Genomic DNA, 18,840 nt, shown 5'->3' with positions numbered 1-18,840 from the left:
TCATTCTGCCTGCAGGCTGAGCATTTGTGATTGTTTGAGAATAAACAACACTCTTTATTGACTGTAACATGGAAACATGTACATTCACACATTTTGTTGGATGCACCTTTTCTGGGGCACAACAATGAAAAACAGCAGGAACACTTGATGTGGTCACCTGAACATTTAACACACCTGAACAGGGAGTTACAACCTGAGGCATTTTGTGTGCAGGGGGTTTGTGCTTGGGAGAGTCAGAGTGTTAGGACATCGACTGGATAATCCTCGTCTTCAGACTCAGAAAGGAGAGGGTCATGCCGTGCGACAGCCAAGCATCCCAGCACTTTTTCCACAAACATCACCCATCTTTCCAGGGTCAAGCGCCCGAGCTGGCGACAAAACGCACAGGCTTTGGGCTCCGTCAACGCTCTCCTAGTGTGGACGACCCCCAGGCAGACAGGGTAGGCATCGTGCTGTTTGCTGTCGTGCAAAGAGAAACCGCATCCCTCAGGAGGGACCATGCACATGTCATCACACGTCATCTGTCCTGAAGGTGTGAATAAAGGTTTCTTCAGCCAGGACACGCGAGGGCGTGATATCCATATCCATATCCATACTTATGTGTTGTACCGAGTGAATCGACTGAAAGGGAACCAGCTCACTGTGTTAGCAATAATACTATGTATTGTGTTTAATAATGTGCTTTACAGCAGTCTGGAAATCTGTGAAAAGATGTAGCTTTTGCTAGCTTTTGTCATAAAAATAGCACTGAAAACCCTTATAGAGAAAACTGGCTCGGTTACAAAGAGGCAGACAAATCTAATCTAAAACTTTAATCTAATCAGCTTGTAGATTGCCTTGTATCCCCAGTGAGGAATGCCTCTCCCAGACTGTGGCCACCTGGAAAACAGGGATTGCAAAAACAAAAATTTCTTGTGCACAAGTTGCTTATAAAGGCACAAACTACATTCGAGAATACAATTTGATGTCTGTTTGTTTGTCAACAACATTGTGCAACAATTACCCACCCTCATTTTAGGAAATCTGGTGAAGATGTGAATCATGGGCAAAGTAAAAACCCATCAAAGCTGATTGCAGATCTGGATCACTTTCTTTGAACTGACAAAATGGGCCATTTAGCCCTGATGGTGGATGCACTCTCTGCACTTCTGTGTTTCATACACAGTTGATTGCTAGTACAACACTGTCTATGCTGCACTTTTATTTTTTCTTAGACAACCTCCATGTAATTTAACATGTCCACTAATAGTCTGTTATTTTGTCTGTTTGCAGATGGTTTCTATGTGACATGGGGAGCGTCTGAGGGGGCTGTGATCACTCCTGGCCAGTCTCTGCCTCCTCATGGCAAACAACTGGGACGCCTGGACTCTACTGATTTAAAACAAGTTATACAGAAGGTACGCAGTAAGAGACTGTTGTTAGACTTGTTGGATTAACTGTGGACAGAAAGATGTGTCTACACAGTGTTACAGCAACTATAGGGATTTTCTCTTTATTCTTCTTAGCTAAAACACTGATATGGTCCTTATGTGCAAATGCGCCAATACAATAAATCATCAGTATATCAATAGCATTTTAGACAGGATAATCTGCACTAGTGTCATATTTTGCTAAAAAAGCTTAAACTTTTTACCTAATTTAAAGTAAAAGAAATGGTACTGCCACTTTGCTTTAGTAAATTTATAAACTTCTGTTTTTGTGCTTCTTTTTTCATCGTCATGTCTAACTCTGTGTTTGCATTTCTTTGTCTTTGTTTTCTTATTTTCACTTCACTGTGTTTGCTGCTGTGTACCTCCTTCACCTGTGTGTCTGTTCCTCGTTTTCCTCTAGGGAGTCGTGCTGTACAGTCGAGATAACAGGGAGCTGGATCTTCTCCTGTTCTGGGAAGTGTGCGACTTTGTGTCCAGGGTAGATCGGGTCCTAAGCAGACCTGGTGGGTCTCTGCTTTTGGCAGGGCGCAGCGGAGTGGGTCGGCACACAGCCACGTGCCTAGTGTCACACATGCACGGATACACGTTGTTTACTCCAAAAATCTCCCGTGGTTACACCCTGAAGCATTTCAACAGTGATCTCAAGACGGTAAGTGGATTTCCTTTATTAGATTTTATCTCTTTATCTGGTTCACATTATACTTTAATAAATTGCATTTGCAAAATGCTCTTAGAGATAATCACACGTTACACACTAATCCTGCAGGCTATACGGTTCCTATTCTGAAGAACTCCCTGTTGAGCATTTGTGTGTTTTTTTCAGATTGAGTGACACTTATAATTACCATTAAAAGTGAATAGTTACTGATAAAAGAATTTTCTGTCGTTTTAGTTGATTTTTATGCATTAAATCAGTACCCATTATCATATGTTGACAGATGTCTCACTTTGCGGAGGTTTAAGCATAGACTATGTAATCTCAGCTGATGGCACTATATAATATATTTGTGTGGATACTGTGTGATTAGGTGATGCAGCTGGCAGGTCTGGAGGGCCAACAGGTGGTTTTACTATTAGAGGACTATCAGTTTGTCCACCCAGCTTTCTTAGAGATGGTGAACAGCCTGCTGTCATCAGGTATGTGTTGTGTTTATTTATGCTTTTGCCTTATTTTTTTATTTATAGAAACGTGAGTTATTGGGACTCAAGAAATTGTAGCTTCATTTAAGAGTTAATGTTTAAACTGCGATTGTCACACTGCAAATCTTAAACAGTATTTGCAATATATAGCTGGACTATGGTTTTAGATGGGTTTATGTTCTGATAGAAGAAATTATTTTGACCTTTGGGTTTAGTCAGACCAGAATTTTCTTCCTGCTCACAGACTTCATGCTAGGCTAACCATCCAACCATCCCCCACTCCAGCTTCACTCTGAGCAGACAGATCTGAGTGGTTATTGGGTGATATTGTTCATCTTGCGTACAAAGTCTTGTCAAATGACTTTCAGCTCTAATTCAAGGGGTTTACCAAAAGTATTTCATTTACTGTTCAGGAATCATTTTCAGAGTCTCAAAAGTAACTGGGCAAACTACCAAAACTTTAAATATGAGCATTGTTTTTAATGTTCAGTTTCATCTGAAAAAGTGTGCCTTGTTGGGTTGAGATCAGGTAATCATTGAACATGTTCCTAAAATTATAAACTATATATGAGATGTGCATTTGAATATGGATCATACACTCAAGAATTTTCTCTGTTGTAGTTAAGTTGTAGTTCTAATGTATCCTGGGGACATTTTTCAGGTGAAGTTCCAGGTCTATATACCCCTGAGGAACTGGAGCCACTCCTCTCGTCACTGAAAGATGGTGCTTCCCAGGATGGATTCACCGGACCTCTCTACAACTATTTCTCTCACAGTCAGTATTGTGGTTTTATTGACAGCATGGTCCCTCTGTCTTTCTGTTGTTCATTGTTCCTTCATTAGGGCCTCTTCTCACTGTAAACCTCTATTATATGTGACATTTAGTTACAGAGATTGTTTTTTCTGTTTTTCTCCTTGATTATATCCGACTGTGTTCTTCTGCTTCATTGCTGCGCACTGTTGTTGGTACTGTATAAATGCTGCAATGTCACAGAGGTTGCTGCTTGTGAATCAAATCAATAACCATTATTGGCAAAGTAAAACCACTAAAGAGCTTACTCCTCACCTTTTCTCTCCAACTCTGCCAGATACAAGTTAATAAAGATGCTATTATGAATATGAATATTCTTTATTGTCATTGTCACAAGTACAATGAAATTGAAAGATGTCTCCGGTCAGTGCAACATCACGAAAGATAAATACTTAAAAACTATAATATATATTGGTATTATTAGTGATAATACCAATGCCTGTCATTGTCCCACACCGTGTCCACCTTTCATCAAAGTTTCCCGATGAATTCCCTTCACCACTGTCTCACATCCCACTCAGGAATCCAGCAGAACCTCCACATTGTTCTGATCATGGACTCCTCCAACCCTAACTTCACCATCAACTGTGAGAGCAACCCAGCTTTTTACCGCAAGTGCTCTGTCCAGTGGATGGAAGGATGGTCTGAAAGCAGCATGAAAAAGGTTAATATCAGAACAGCAAGATCAAAATGGGCATTAAATCATCAGCTGTTAATAAAGCTCACGCTAAGTGTTGCTTATGAGATTAGCAATGCACATTCCTTCCAACCTTTAAAGACAGACCTGTGTAATTCTGCTCTACTAATGTCTGTTGACCTAATACAGCAGCCCTAATAATGAATTGGTTTTCTCTCATTGTTGGAATTTTAAAATTGAAAACTTTTTTTTTTTTTACTTTACAGGTTATTTTTAAAAATCAAGGTGTTGCGGTCATATTTGTGCACACACCAGTTCTTTTATAGTCACATTTGCAAATCTGGTAAACCTAAATGTGTTGCTTGTCAGATACCTGAGCTGTTGTTGGCAAAAACTGAGCAGGGAGGGGAGGAGACCGAAAGAGAAAAGGGCAGCAAGAGGAAAAGCTCAGGTAAGCACATGAACATTAAGTCACAGTTCATGAATGATTTATGATCTCTGGACTTAAAATGTTGTCAGATAGCTGATAAATGCCAATGCAGAATTGTATACACGCGAAGCTATCACCTTCACAATGTGAGTGACTTTGAAATAGGAGTGATGACAAAGTGCATTTGAGCCATTTTATAGTTGTTCATGCTGTTGGCATGATTAATCACATTGAAAAACGAAAAAATTAGAACTGGTCAATGTTGTTTAAACAAATAAATAGATAATCAGTCTCGTATTTATTTTCTATTTATCTACAGTGTAATAGTACTCACAGACTGCACAACACTTTGTTGAAGCACCTTTGGCAGCAATCAAGTCTTTTTGAGTATGATGCTATAAGCTGGCGCATCTATTTTTGGGCAGTTTTTCCCGTTCTTTGTTGTAAAACCTCTCAAGCTCCATCAGGTGGATAGGGAGGGTGTGTCGATGCATAGCCAGTTTCAGATCTCTCCAGAGATGTTCAGTCGGGTTTCGGTGTCTGATTCCCTTCAGACATGAGACTCTGCATTCAGGCCAAAGAGTTCAATCTTTGTTTTGTCAGACCAGAGAGTTTTGTTTCTATGGTCTGAGAGTCTTTCAGGCAAACTCCAGGTGGGCTATCCTCTTACTGAGGAGGGGCTTCCATCTGAACTGTCTACCATAAAGGCTTTTATTGTTATTATTGTTATTATTATTATTGTTATTATTATTATTTATTTGTTTGTTTATTTTATTTTACTCATATTTCCATTTAGTCACTACCATGTGATAAATTAAGATGAATTATCTTATTTTATTAATAGTAGTAGTATCATAAGCTTATAATACTTAGACATATTTAATGGCTCTATATTTTTAGTGTAATCAGAATGACTTTATATCAACTTTTTCTCTTTGTGCATCTTTTTTTTTCACCTGTGACTCTCAGGAGGGTCTGGGCAGGGGGATCTGTGCCGATTGTTCTTGATGGTCCATGAGTCATGCCGCGAACACGGTGCAACACCGAGCAAGTACATGGCCTTTCTGCATGTTTACACCGCATTATACAGTCGGAAGCAAAAGCAGCTTACTACAAGACAGCAGCATCTGCAGGTAAAATTGCAAATCTACCCTGTGATACAGAATTATAAGTAGTATGAGTTTTACTACTTCCGTAAGAAGCAACTTTGGAACAACTGATGAGAATTGTTTATCCTAGACTTGAAAATCGATAGATCTACACATAAAATAGCTCTTGATTTGACTTTTAGTGACGATAAGGGTTTTAAAAGAGCCTTGCGGTGAAAACGACACACAGCAAATAAAAGACATGGATTAGAGAAGTTATTTGGTTTTTGGAACTGTATCCAGCCCTGATAGATGAGCTTGTGCCCAGCATTCATCCTGTGTAGTATTTTATTTAAAGTTTTACTGCAGTTTTACACACTGATATGAGAAAGTACAATTACAAAGCAACCGTAAATGTTGTTGGTAAACATTGCACACACAAATTCCATTGAATCTTTAAGAGGAAACAAGTTTGACATTACTTGTAAAGTAATACATGTTATGTCTACAGGCAGGCGTTTCTAAGCTGAATGAAGCTAAAACATTGGTTGATGAACTAAAGAGGCGGGCTGCAGAGCAGAGCGAACTGCTGAGGACTAAACAACAGGAGGCAGATTCTGCCCTGCAGGAAATCACAACCTCCATGCAGGTGTGTATGTCTGTGCTGCTGGTGCATTGTCCGCTAGTGACTGTGTATTGGGATGGGTGGATGTGGGTATACGTGTGTGGCTCAGGACAGTAGTCCTGCAGGGTTTCATGTCTTTTCTAACTTATATCTATTCTATGTCTATCTATCCAACTTCCCTCCTCTCTTCTCTTCTCTGGCTTTCTTTTTCATCTGCATTGCATTATACAAAAAACTTTCTGCCTTTCCCATGGCAATATCCTCCCTGCTGTGAAGACACTATTTATTTAGTTTGTGTACGTATGTGTATTTGTTTGTTTTGTGACTTTCCTTTCATTCTCATCTCCTGATACCCCCATTTCCATTTCCTCCTGCTGGGTCTGTCTCGAGGATGGATGGTTGGATAGATGTGTGGAGGGGGAAAAGGAGATGAACCTTGTTCATTAGTTATGATATCCTTCTATCTTTCACTCTGTGGGGATTGGGTTTGTTGAGTTAGAGGGCGGGAGGAAGAAAGGAGATGAGAAACAAAAATAAGAAAGAAAAAGAAATAACTGTCAGAGGAGTCAGTTTTGCAGAGTGATAATTAAGAACTAGACTCATCCCTTTGGTCTGTAGTAGCTATGTCGCCTGTGGGGATGGAGACAGCAGGGAGAGAAGCGAGGAACACTGGAACAACGATGGGAAGAGTGTAAACAAAATAGATGGAAGACTGACTGAGGCTTGGCAAAGATGGAAATATTAAGAGAGCCGTTAAGGAAGAATGAAAATAAGGTTTGGAGCAGAAAAGGGGAATATATGTGGCATATAGCAAGACCTGGAGCCTTGACTATGGAAGAATTATAGGGATGGGAAAAAAAGCCAATGTTGGGATTAGCTTTAGATGAAAATGTGATGTGATAAAACTTTCAGGTTTGAAGAGGTCAGAGAGAGGACCTGTTGGAAAATGATGCGGCCAAACATTTGTCCTCACTGCTTTTTCATCATCAGTGTCACAATATTCCTAAAAAAATCCTATAAATGTCAAATACAATACAGATGATTATATAGAAATCATATATTCAGCTGCTTACTTTCAATCCTGATTAAGCCTTTTTCCCCTAACTTCAGTACATGCTAAAAGCCTGTTTTTTAATCTAGTGTACTGAACATTTTCCTTATTTTTTGGATTTTCCAGAATGCCAGTGACCAGAAGGCAGAGATGGAAAAATTGAAAGGGAAAATGGCTCAAGAAGTGTCCAAAATTGAAGAGAGAAAAGCCAAAATCGACGACGAGCTGAAAGAAGTACAGGTAAGTGGTTTGTTGCCTGTTTTTGTGAGCATGCCCATTTCTGTAAGTTACGAGAAAACATCCCCCCTTTTCAAGGCTTGCAATCCCCATTGTGCTTATCCTTCACGTACTTGTGCATCTCTCGCTGCCTTTTCCCCTGCTGCCCTCTAGCCTTTGGTAGATGAAGCAAAGCGTGCAGTTGGAAACATCAAGCCTGAAGCGCTGTCTGAGATCCGCTCCCTCCGCATGCCTCCCGATGTCATCAGAGACATCCTGGAGGGGGTACTGAGGCTGATGGGCATCTTTGACACCTCCTGGGTCAGCATGAAGAGGTGAGAGAAAAGAGATAGGAAGAACGTGTAAAGGGATGGATAGGAAGATGAAGAGTTACCCTGTTGGGAGTAATTAAATTGATGAGGATCTTCGACACCTCTCGGGTTAGCAAAAAGAGGCATTAGGAGGTGATGAGGTGTTAGAGAATGGGTGGGAAACGAGGAAGAAAAGGGAAGGATAAACAAAGCCTTTCTGCACTGCTAATGAGCGAGTGTAGGTTGTGTGCGTATATTTGGGCGGGGTGGTGCTGGGGGTGGGGGGGCAACTGTTCATGCTTAATTAAGGAAAAAAAGGCTCATATTTTAGGCTTGAATTAACATTAAACTATCTGCTTTATGGGTTAATTTGATCTCTTTCTGATGATTTCATCTGTGTTTGGCTTTAATGTTGAACTCACACATGAAAACTCCTCTCTTCTCTAGCTTTCTAGCTAAACGTGGTGTGAGGGAGGACATAGCTACATTTGAAGCCAGGAACATCACTCCTGAGATTCGCCAGAGTGTGGAAGAGCTACTCAACAGGAACAGGGCTTCTTTCGACCCTAAGGTCTGCCTACCATAGTAGCAGAATCAGAATTAGATGTACTGTTGGAGGTTGGTATTACAGCTTGATTGTTTTTTTGTTGTTGTTGTTGTTGGTTTGTTAGTGTGTTTGTCTTCTAAAGAAGTTATTATGGCTGTTTCACTGATTTGTAATGCTACTGTTGTTTCATTCAGAATGCAAAGCGTGCAAGTGCAGCAGCTGCTCCTCTGGCTGCCTGGGTCAAAGCCAATGTCCAATACTCCCGCGTCCTAGAGAGGATAGAGCCACTGGAAAGAGAACAGGCTGGACTTTTGGAGTAGGAAAACACACAAACACAACTCTATAAAAGACCGAAAATGCTTTCAACCTGTAAAACGCTGTATGTTTAAACAAAACAAAAAACAAGAAAGTTGAAGTTCTTGATTAAAAAAATTAAAAAGTTGCTAAGTTTTGTGAAGTAATTTTGATCTAGATTGTATTATTTTAAACAAACTTGTGATCACTGACTTCATCTAATTCTACTCAACTCTAACTCACGCTCAGTTTCTCGATGCTACACATGCAATAAATGATACATAAAGTAAGTCAATAAATCAATACGTGTGTTGTATGTGTCCAGAAACCTGAGGAAGACTGAGAGTAGGAAGAATAAACTAGAAGACCAGCTCAGCACTGTTGGAGCCAAAGTCAATGAGTTGAAAGAGAAGTATGCATCCTTCCTTCACCAATTAATCCTTCTATACTGTGTAGTTTGGGTTTTGCTTCTGGTTTTTGCGTGCTGTTGTCTTAAATTGAGATTAGGGTTGTAGTTTCTTTTAATCTTGAACTGTTGATTTGTTGATGCGATGATGAGCCACCTAAAAATGAACAACAACAGCAACAAACATGGGCAGACATTTACCAGCATCAGTGTTTACGACATCAGAGCACAACAAAGGGTCGAACTTCACACTTTACATTAGTGTCACTGAGCTCCCTGCGCTCTGTCCTCTTTAGTCTTCAGTTTTCCTCCTCCTCATCCATGTTCAATCATACAATACAATCATCTTATAACTGAAAGATGTCCTACTTTCACTACACTCATTTTCTATATGACTCTACCTGCTGTAAATGTCATAGAGGAAGCCTCACCTGTTATATTTACAATGCATCTTATCGTCTTGGGTAAATATTACAATACATCTGCTTTCGGTTGGCTTTTCTTTCTCCTTACTTTCTCTGCAGGTTTCAGTGTCACACTGCAGAGGCAGCTAAGTTGGAGGCCGATGTGTCAAAAGCTCAGGACACGATCACTGCTGCCCAGCAGCTTATATCACAACTGGACGGAGAACACACACGCTGGAATGCACAGGTAGTTTGATGTATGGCTGTGATGATATATGTATTGGTGGGGGAGGTTATACACATTTACTCAAAAAGAGGCTCATTTGCCATGTAAGAGCAACAGGAGCCGTGAGTATCTAAGAGCTCGTGGGTGTGTGTGTGTATGACAGGGGGGATGGATCCCGCTGTCTTGGGTCCCTTCTGGCTGTTTTTACTCCTCTCCACAGCATCTGTCTGCACCTTAATTAAAACACTCAATCTCTTCCTGACACGCTCGCTCGTACACACACCCTCAGTCCCACCGTCTCCCTCAAGGACTACACCAGAGAGCCAGTTTGCTCTCCACTCACGTATTACCATATACTTTCACGTGTACACACATACACTCACTTCAACGCTGTACAGTAGCTGTAGGTCACTATACATCAATACTTCTAAGCTGTTTTAGTGTTTCTCAGGAAGGGAAAACCAATGAGTCAGGTGTACACAGCTACAGTGTAAGTGAAACAGATGCAAGTTTTTAAGTAGGATGTATTAATGCAGTAGACTAGAGATCTCAAGGTCATGAAAACTTGCAACCTCAGATGTGGATATAAGTGGGGAAAAGGGTTAGCAATTAAGCCTGATGTTTAAGTATTTTACAGAGATGTGCGGGTGCGCCCGTGTTCCCCTGACATGCTATTAAAATACCTCAAAGGAATCCTGATGAACCTGGAAGTCTTTACAGCTGTGTCAGTAAAATCGGTGCAGAACAGCAAGTGTGTTCCAGGTCCTGCACTTGTGGGTTAGCATTTTTTCGTCTAGTTAAACACTTTATGTGGTCATTTGGTATTTATAACTGTGTTTAGTATTAAAGAGTCATTAGGAAGAAAACCAAACAAAAACCAAACATGTTTTGCACTGGGCCATATTAGCAACATATGAGCAATGTACCAACTTCAGTTCTCTCCTTGCTCCATCTTCTTTTCTCACATCCACGCCTTTTCTCCCGATACTGCCCGTCACTCTAATGTGATTAGTTTTTATACTTTGTTCACCTACCTGTATTTTGTCCTAGATGTCCGAGATAAAGAATGAGTTGGATACGCTCCCTGTTAGAGCCTTGCTTGCGGCAGCCTTCATCACCTACCTGTCTGCAGCTTCGGAAGACCGTAGACGACAGTGTCTGGACTCGTGGATGGCTCACTCTGGACTACAGAGTAAATATATCACTAGTTCTTTTACCACACTAGCAACAGCATATGGCAAGTCCTGTCCCAAGCAGCCTACTCAGACACCGCTGCCCACACACAACATAACGGACTCTACTGTTACAACATGGAACATACAGACGTTACAGCTCCAGGGTCTTCTCGAAGAGCTTGTTTGCCATTTAACTAAATAAATGGTAATTTTAATTTTAATTTATAATGATGTTATGTTTTAATCCCAGGCTCAGAAAGCATCACAGTACTTGATAATCCTGTTTTGTGACTTTGTGTTTTTTAATGATATGATACTACATCAATAATCAATACCCCAGTAACTGATCTCCTCTTACGTTAATATAAATGCATTGAAATTGTACATGAAAAGCACTAATTATTATCTCAGTGATATTTAAACTGAGGTATGGTGACAATAAATACAAATAAAGACACAAGCCTTTTTGTTGCTTGTTTCAGAGTTTGACTTGCGATCATTCCTGTGCTCGGAGAGTGAACAGTTGATCTGGAAGAGTCAAGGGCTGCCATCAGATGATCTCTCAATGGAGAATGCACTGGTTATACTGCAGGTTAGACTAATATTTCAAATCTGCATCTACAACGTGACACAGGGATTTACTAAATATAAACACTAATTTCAGTCTCTTTTTGCCTACTTTATATAAGGATGTTATTAATACTATTTATGCATTGGCTTGCTTATTTCACATCACTGTATAAAATATTTAAAAAGACATTAAAGTACAATACAAACCCAGCATTAACATGATAAAACAAGTCTAGCTGTACCGAAAGTTGTGTCCTTGTTGCCATACGTCTGTGCTCCATTTGGTTGTATCGTGTTTGTGTGTTGTTTTTATCATCGCCACCACCAGATCAATGCACTCAAGTTGAAGGTAAGAAGTCCATCATTCATCCTCGTAGCTGTTTCCTACATAGCTAGTTTATTTATTTAGTGTTTCTTTGTCTCTCTGTTTCTCTTTTGCTTTTGTGTTTGCCTTGAAACTAGTGAGAAAGAGATGTGCTGTCACTTTATTAGGTACACCTAGAGAGTACCAGGTTGGACACCTTTTGCCTTCAGAACTGTCTTAATTCTTCGTGGCATAGATCTCGCACATCCCAGACGTGCACTATTGGACTGGGATGGTGACTGTGGAGTCCATTTCAGTCATGTGAACTCATTGTTATGTTCAAGAAACATAACAATGAGACAGTTTGAGATTATTTGACTTTTCTGACATGGCACATTGAGTTCATGCCATGTGGTTAGAAATTTGCATTAAGGAGCAGATGGACAGGTGTACCCAATAAAGTGTCTAGGGAGTATATGTACGCATACACTCTCGCAAAAATGACATAGATCATATAAAATTTTGGGGGTTCTTGGAGACATCAAATGGTCCGCTCTCTCGCTGAATGTGCCGTAACTACTTGTGGGCAAATTGTCAGTGGTTCCATGTACAAGACTTGTAGATGATTTGCCTCAGAACTGATTTGTCAGGCTCATGAGCATTCACAACCATTTTTTTCCTAAAGGCATTAGAGATCTTTTTATATTGCTGCACACTTCAGCTGGTACAAGAACAGTGGACCCTATCCGGATAGAGATTTCAAAAACACTGGTTTCAGCTTTCACTGTATAAACAAACTGTAATCATTGGTGTGTATGTGAGAGGGAGTAAGAAAGACGGCGAGAGAAAGACTCCTGTGCCTGATATAGGAAGGTGGTAAGTATGATAGCACTGTGACGGGGCTAAACCATATGCACACACACATGCAGTGCACATCATTTTCTAGGTGAGTTGTGTGCTTTATAAGTAAAACTATCCTAAAACAACGTCAGCTGAAATGTCCTGCTTTCTCCTCATTTCTGACTCAGAGTGTTGCGTGTCCATTCCTGATCGACCCATCATCCCGAGCTACAGAGTGGCTATGTACACATCTCAAACAGCACAGATTAGAGGTTATCAACCAGCAGGTAACAACACACAATCAGTAACGTGTCGTGGAATGGAGGGTCATTAATCTGTTAGATTTTGCAAAATCCTGTGCACACACTGGTGATGTGCTTTGTTTAATTCAGTTAACCCTCATTCTAACCCGTTCTTTCTTCTTTTTCTAAGTTTTCCGTTAGACATTCTTGACTGATCAGTTTCTTCTTGTCTAATGAATCCAAGTTTCTCTTCTTTACTAGAATATCTTAATCATTTAGAAGCAAGCCTTAACCATACTTTGATCGGTCCAGGTAATGATTTTAGCAAAAAGTTATGATGATTACATTAAGTAACACTGGTGTCCATTACTTATCACTTAACTGTTACATATTAATTACTGCATTAGTGTCATCAGGTACACTGAAAACACTCATTTAATTATTTATTTTTTGTATATGTATTTAAATTGGTTGGTTTTTGCTTAATAACTTGTTAAAACTCTCTAGATGCTCTAGATGTAAATGCTTTGTTTAGAAAGAAAATATAAGATTTATTCATCTTCCAACTGTAATTTTTTTTCTTTTTTTTCTTTTTTAATCGTAATCGTACTACAACTATAATTACTCTTCCATCCACCAGATACACGAGAGAACTGTGTTACCATCCACCTCTAGAATTTAATGTAATCTCTTAGTACTGGGTGTCTGTGTGGCTTCTCTCTATAGGATAATAACTTCATGACATCCCTAGAGCTGGCAGTCAGATTTGGAAAAACCCTTATCATCCAAGAGATGGATGGAGTTGAACCTGTGCTCTATCCGCTGCTGAGGAGAGACCTAATAGCACAGGGTACTCACACATTCTCACAAGCACAAACACCAATTTCATACAAAGTTGGGCTGAAGAACTCTTTTGGGCATAATTCAGAGGCTTAAGCAACCTCAGGTTGCTGACTACTCACCTCTATCCAGGGGCTACTTTTCTGCAGCGTAGTGAAATCCCATTCTGAGGGATATTGCCTCAAAGTTTAATTAACCAATCCTGACTAGTGCATTGGGCCATCACAGTACTTCTTCTCACTCTCAAAAGCCTTACTCTGTAAAATATTAAGTAAATCAAATGGTTAAACATTGACTATTCATGTTTTATTTTATATTCAGACAAGACCTTTCCACAATACAGTCACAGTAAAGGGAAAGTTAAAAGAACTCAGCCAAAATGCAGAAGCACCCCTCATTTCTCTATAATTTACTTCAAAGTTGCCAGACTTCTAATATGTTTTAATTGGTCTTCAGTGTTTTAGTTTTGGACATGGTTTTTTTTCCACTCATTTTCAGGCCTTCTATCTTACCATTGTTTTTTGTTTGTTCGGTTGCTTAACACTGTCCTGTGAATTGTTTACAGATGACTTGATACGGAACCAATTAGAAGCCTGATGCAAAAACACATCATTTGTTTACATTTCTTTATAAAATGTCTATGTCTGCCTTTATGAAATTAATCTATGAAAAATGGAAAAGATAAAATAGTTTTACAGGCATAAAAAATAATATTTTTCTGCTAAAAAAGGTGATTATTGAAGAGCTATTTGCTGAAAACATGGCATATATCAATATGGTGTAGACTTTGTCCTTAAACAATTTGAGGAAACTACAAAGCTGGTCACAAAAGATGAAGTGGCAGGCTTTAAAAAAACAGCCTACAGCAGATGAGCAGTATCATAAAGTCATGTCATCAAGAAATAGAAAAAAGTATCCGGCAAAGACCTGACACAGGACCTCAGAGATGCATCTGGCCCTTCAGTCAATTCATCTACTGTTCACTGAAGCATCAGCAGAAATGGTCCCATTGGAACGGTGGCAATTAAGAAGCCATTCTCAAGGAAGGCAAAAGGGGAGAAAAGGCTGAGCTATGCTGAATTACTCAAGAGCTGGACAGAAATCAGTGGTAACAGCTCTATAAAACACGGTGGAGGCTCTGTCATGGTTTGGGGCTGAATTTCAGCCAGTGGTGTTGTGGATCTTATCAAAGCGGATGGATTTACAAACATAGAAAAGTACCGTCAGATCCTGATCCCCCTCAATTCCTGTGGAAGCAGTTGTAGTTTGTTTAAATTTGTATGTTGCCAGCTGTAAAACCTGCTAAGGATCAGATTGTTTTTACTATGTCCCGATACATAAAACCTTAGAATTTAAATAGTGTGTACTTAATTTTTTACCAAACTGTAGATAATGATTGAAAGCCAATAGATTCAAATTAGTGTCTCAAGCCTTACATTTTGATAGTGAGTCTTGATGTCAGTGATATTAATAACTTATTAATAACTTGCTCCTGACTTACTTTTTTTTTCAACAAACGCCTGTGAAACTTTGTACCATGTCCATTATTTTGAGTGTTAGTTATATTTGAAAGAATTAATGAGCATACTGTGGGCGAGCATTACAAATGAAAAAGAAAAGTGTGAACGAAGGAGACGGTGGATAAATAACAATAAGTGAAAAAAGAAAACAGGTTTGCTGCATTATCACACTGTGGTATATAAGAAGTAATTGCTTTCCGTGTGTCACTTCTCATTATTTGTACAATCACAGAAATGGACCTTTCAGGTAAAGTGTGGTAGTTTCTCAGTAGGAGCTCACTTATTGATTTTCCTTGAATTACCTAGTCTTTGTTCGGCAAGAGAAACAGCAAAGAGAAAGAGCACATTAGACTTTTCAGTTTTGAGGGTTTTTTCTGTATGCATGAGAATAAGATGCTGTAGAACCCTGGTGTTGTCTCATTTAGTGTCCATAGGTTTATGCAAATCTCACACATGAGAAACATGCATTCACTAGACATAAATATCTCTTATTTTACACAAGGACTAGCCTGTATGTACATAATATGATATTAAAATCCATCCATCCACCCATTTTCTTCAGTTTAAGCCTAATGAATTCTATGTAGTAAAAATATCACCAATTAATAGTCTCAAAATCTCAAAATGGTAGTTATTTTATCCACTTAATTTTCTCAAATACTTTGCAGCTGTTGGATATTAAAATTGTCCATAGAAAAAAAACATGCAGTGCAGTCCTTTGGTCATTCCATTTTATGGATGAATACTCTTTGAAATTGTCTTACAAAATTGGACAAAAAAAAGCCCCCAAATACAGCGTGTATTCATAGACGACTGGTTTTTGAAGCGTCTTCTATAGCCAGTAATACTTTAGTTTCTCCTTTTAGTTAGTTGCATTCCAATCACATATATAAAAAACAGAGGTTGAAAACATACCTGTAAAAATGATGTGTGATTCATAAGGCTCTGAATCATCCAGGGAGAGGCGGTTCGCTATTTGAAGCAGAATTGGAAAGAGCGGGGGCAGAGACAGTATGTGAAAGGGCAAGTTATCCACTTAAAAGTAGTGTTGAACAAGAAAGATTAAAGTGCTGAGACAAAAAATTTGACAGTTCTGCACTGCGGACATCTAGACGACAGAAGGGGAAGAAAGTAGAGGGAGAAAAGTAAAAGGACGGAAGGTAGGATAAAGTTAAAAGTTGATGTGAAACAAGGTACCTTGTTAAGAGACACATTTGCACATGTGCAGGTCCTAGATATGTGGTCCAGATAGGAGACAAGGTTATTGATTACAATGAGGACTTCCGTCTCTTCCTGGCAACACGGAATCCCAGTCCCTTCATCCCTCCTGATGCCGTCTCAGTGGTTACTGAGGTCAACTTCACAACAACTAGGGCAGGCTTGCGGGGACAGGTAACCCATTCAACCAGCACACAAATACAAATGCATATAAAATGTACAATGCCAGTAATTTAAAATGTACCTATTGAGCATAATCATGTCCAATAATAACTTTAAAGTTAATAACACAAATACATGGGATATATACTTGATGTGGCCATACAGTGTGCCCACTGGCTCTTTATTTGTGTGTCTGTATGTTAGTTGCTAGCCTTGACCATCCAGCAAGAAAAGCCAGAGCTGGAGACTGAGAAAACAAGGCTACTACAACAAGAGGAAGACAAGAAGATACAGCTGGCTCAGCTGGAAGAATCATTATTGGAGGTACTCATGCTAACATATACTGTGAGGGAAATATAGACAAGGATTCTACAGGGTGGGCCATTTATATGGATACACCGTAATAACATGGGAATGGTTGGTGATATTAAAGTCCTGTTTGCGGCATATTAGTATATGTGAGGGGGCAAACTCCTCAAGATGGGTGGTGACCATGGTGGCCATTTAGAAGTCGGCCATCTTGGATACAACTTTTGTTTTTTCAATAGGAAGAGGGCCATGTGACACATCAAACTTATCGGTAATGTTGTGGTGGACCACTAGAGGGCTCCACTCACACCCAGTGTTGAGGAAGTGTGTTGCTGTGTTTTGTGGCACGATGTGTTCAGTTGATGTTGGAGAGGAATAAAGAAGGAGTGAGAACTGAGAGCTCTGTGTTGTCCATACTTACCTCCACATTGGTGACCCCTGACTCGAGCATGCTACGGGCCGAAGATAACACAGACTCCGCTTTGGATGCATCAGCGGCCGCCGGTCCTCCGCCTCCGGTTGCAGCTGTGGCGCTGAAACTGCCACTAGCTCTGTACCTATTTTAGGTGCTGATTTTCTGTGTGCTCATGGACTGCTTGTCGATGTTGCTAACAGACGTTTAATTGATGCTCTCTCGTTTTCTTCGCTACCCTGTTTTACTCGGGCCGCCGAGCCCCTGATTTGGGCTAATGTAGTGACCTCCGGGGATGCTTTTCAGCGTTTGCTTTTAGAGTTTCCATAGCTGTCTGTCCCTAATTTCTCTAGCACAGTAACGAAACACGGGGTGGAGCATTATATTCCCACGGTCCCACGGTGTTCGCATGTGCGCGCCGCCTCGACCCTGCGACACTGTCCATCACTCGGGAAGAGTTTGTAGCCATGGAGCGCCTTGGCATTGTACAGCGTTCAAACAGTGTATTGGCCTCTCCGCTTCACATGGTGAACCCAAATCGGATGGTCGGTGGCGGCCATGCGGAGATTTCCGCCGTTTAAATAATGCCACGGAGAATGACCGTTACCCCATTCCCCACATTCAGGATTTTTCGGCCAATCTCGCCGGAACCTCGATTTTTTTCTAAAATTGACTTGGTGCGGGGGTATCACCAGGTTCCCGTGCGCGCCGAAGACGTTCCTAAAACCGCTGTCATTACCCCCTTCGGCTTGTTCGAGTTTTTGCGCATGCCGTTTGGCCTGAAAGGTGCCGCCCACTTTCAGCGGCTGATGGACTCCGTTTTGCGCGGGCTGCCGTTCGTTTTTATTTACCTGGATGATATTGGTGGCCAGCTGCTCAGCGAGCCAGCACGAGTCCCATCTGCGCCAGGTTTTCCAGCGTTTGGCAGCGCACGGCCTGATCATCAACCCTTCCAAGTGCCAGTTTGGGTTGCCTGTTCTGGATTTCCTCGGGCACCGCATTTCCGTTGAAGGTGTGGTTCCATTGCCCGACAGAGTCCGGGCCATTTCGGCTTTTCCGCGTCCCACATCGGTTAAAGCGTTGCAGGAGTTCTTGGAGATGATAAATTTTTACAACCGCTTTCTTCCCAGAGCTGCCCACCTGCTCTATGCTGCCTTAAAAGGTAAAACAGACAAAGATCCCGTTGACTGGCTGCCGAACGCGTCCAGGTGTTTTCCGCAGCCAAGTCTGCGCTGGCTGACGCCGCCCTTCTGGCCCACGCCGCCCTGCTGGCCCACCCATTTCCGTCGGCGGAGATCGCGTTGACCACCGACGCGTCTGACGTGGCAGTGGGTGCCGTGTTGGAACAGCGGGTTTCAGGTCTCTGGCAACCGCTCGCCTTTTTCAGTCGTACGCTCCGGGATGCCGAACACAAGTACAGTGTTTTCGACAGGAAGTTGCTGGCCCTGCACCTCGCGACACGACATTTTCGTTTTTTCCTCAAGGGTCGCAACTTTACTGCATACGTCTACCACAAACCTTTGACGTTTGCCATGTCCAAGGTCTTTGACCCATGGAGCGCACGCCAGCAGCGGCAGTTGGCGGCCATTTCAGAGTTTACCACAGACATTCAGCATGTGGCTGGTAAGTCCA

At 40.9% G+C, this 18,840-nt stretch overlaps 1 protein-coding gene across 5 annotated transcripts in view; it reads left to right on the top strand.

Moving 5' to 3' along the window:
- The window catches only part of dync2h1 (dynein cytoplasmic 2 heavy chain 1), a 125,844-nt gene that overhangs the window by 46,447 nt on the left and 60,557 nt on the right, over nucleotides 1-18,840 (top strand). For 4 of the 5 annotated variants that reach the window (XM_082501972.1, XM_082501973.1, XM_082501971.1 and 1 more), the window contains exons 53-73: nucleotides 1,273-1,397; nucleotides 1,831-2,079; nucleotides 2,459-2,567; nucleotides 3,232-3,345; nucleotides 3,903-4,045; nucleotides 4,388-4,469; nucleotides 5,418-5,581; nucleotides 6,048-6,185; nucleotides 7,339-7,452; nucleotides 7,603-7,763; nucleotides 8,187-8,310; nucleotides 8,481-8,602; nucleotides 8,906-8,992; nucleotides 9,511-9,637; nucleotides 10,667-10,808; nucleotides 11,274-11,383; nucleotides 11,690-11,710; nucleotides 12,694-12,792; nucleotides 13,474-13,597; nucleotides 16,336-16,499; nucleotides 16,692-16,811. In XM_082501972.1, the coding sequence (XP_082358098.1) occupies nucleotides 1,273-1,397; nucleotides 1,831-2,079; nucleotides 2,459-2,567; nucleotides 3,232-3,345; nucleotides 3,903-4,045; nucleotides 4,388-4,469; nucleotides 5,418-5,581; nucleotides 6,048-6,185; nucleotides 7,339-7,452; nucleotides 7,603-7,763; nucleotides 8,187-8,310; nucleotides 8,481-8,602; nucleotides 8,906-8,992; nucleotides 9,511-9,637; nucleotides 10,667-10,808; nucleotides 11,274-11,383; nucleotides 11,690-11,710; nucleotides 12,694-12,792; nucleotides 13,474-13,597; nucleotides 16,336-16,499; nucleotides 16,692-16,811 (2,639 nt within the window). The remainder of the gene's footprint in view (nucleotides 1-1,272; nucleotides 1,398-1,830; nucleotides 2,080-2,458; nucleotides 2,568-3,231; nucleotides 3,346-3,902; nucleotides 4,046-4,387; nucleotides 4,470-5,417; nucleotides 5,582-6,047; nucleotides 6,186-7,338; nucleotides 7,453-7,602; nucleotides 7,764-8,186; nucleotides 8,311-8,480; nucleotides 8,603-8,905; nucleotides 8,993-9,510; nucleotides 9,638-10,666; nucleotides 10,809-11,273; nucleotides 11,384-11,689; nucleotides 11,711-12,693; nucleotides 12,793-13,473; nucleotides 13,598-16,335; nucleotides 16,500-16,691; nucleotides 16,812-18,840) is intronic. The other variant, XM_082501974.1, reaches the window with a different exon arrangement.

Source organism: Aulonocara stuartgranti (genome assembly GCF_965226115.1).
Source record: "Aulonocara stuartgranti genome assembly, chromosome: 14".
NCBI classification, from domain to species: Eukaryota; Metazoa; Chordata; class Actinopteri; order Cichliformes; family Cichlidae; genus Aulonocara; species Aulonocara stuartgranti.
This window is presented reverse-complemented; position numbering and strand designations above follow the sequence as displayed.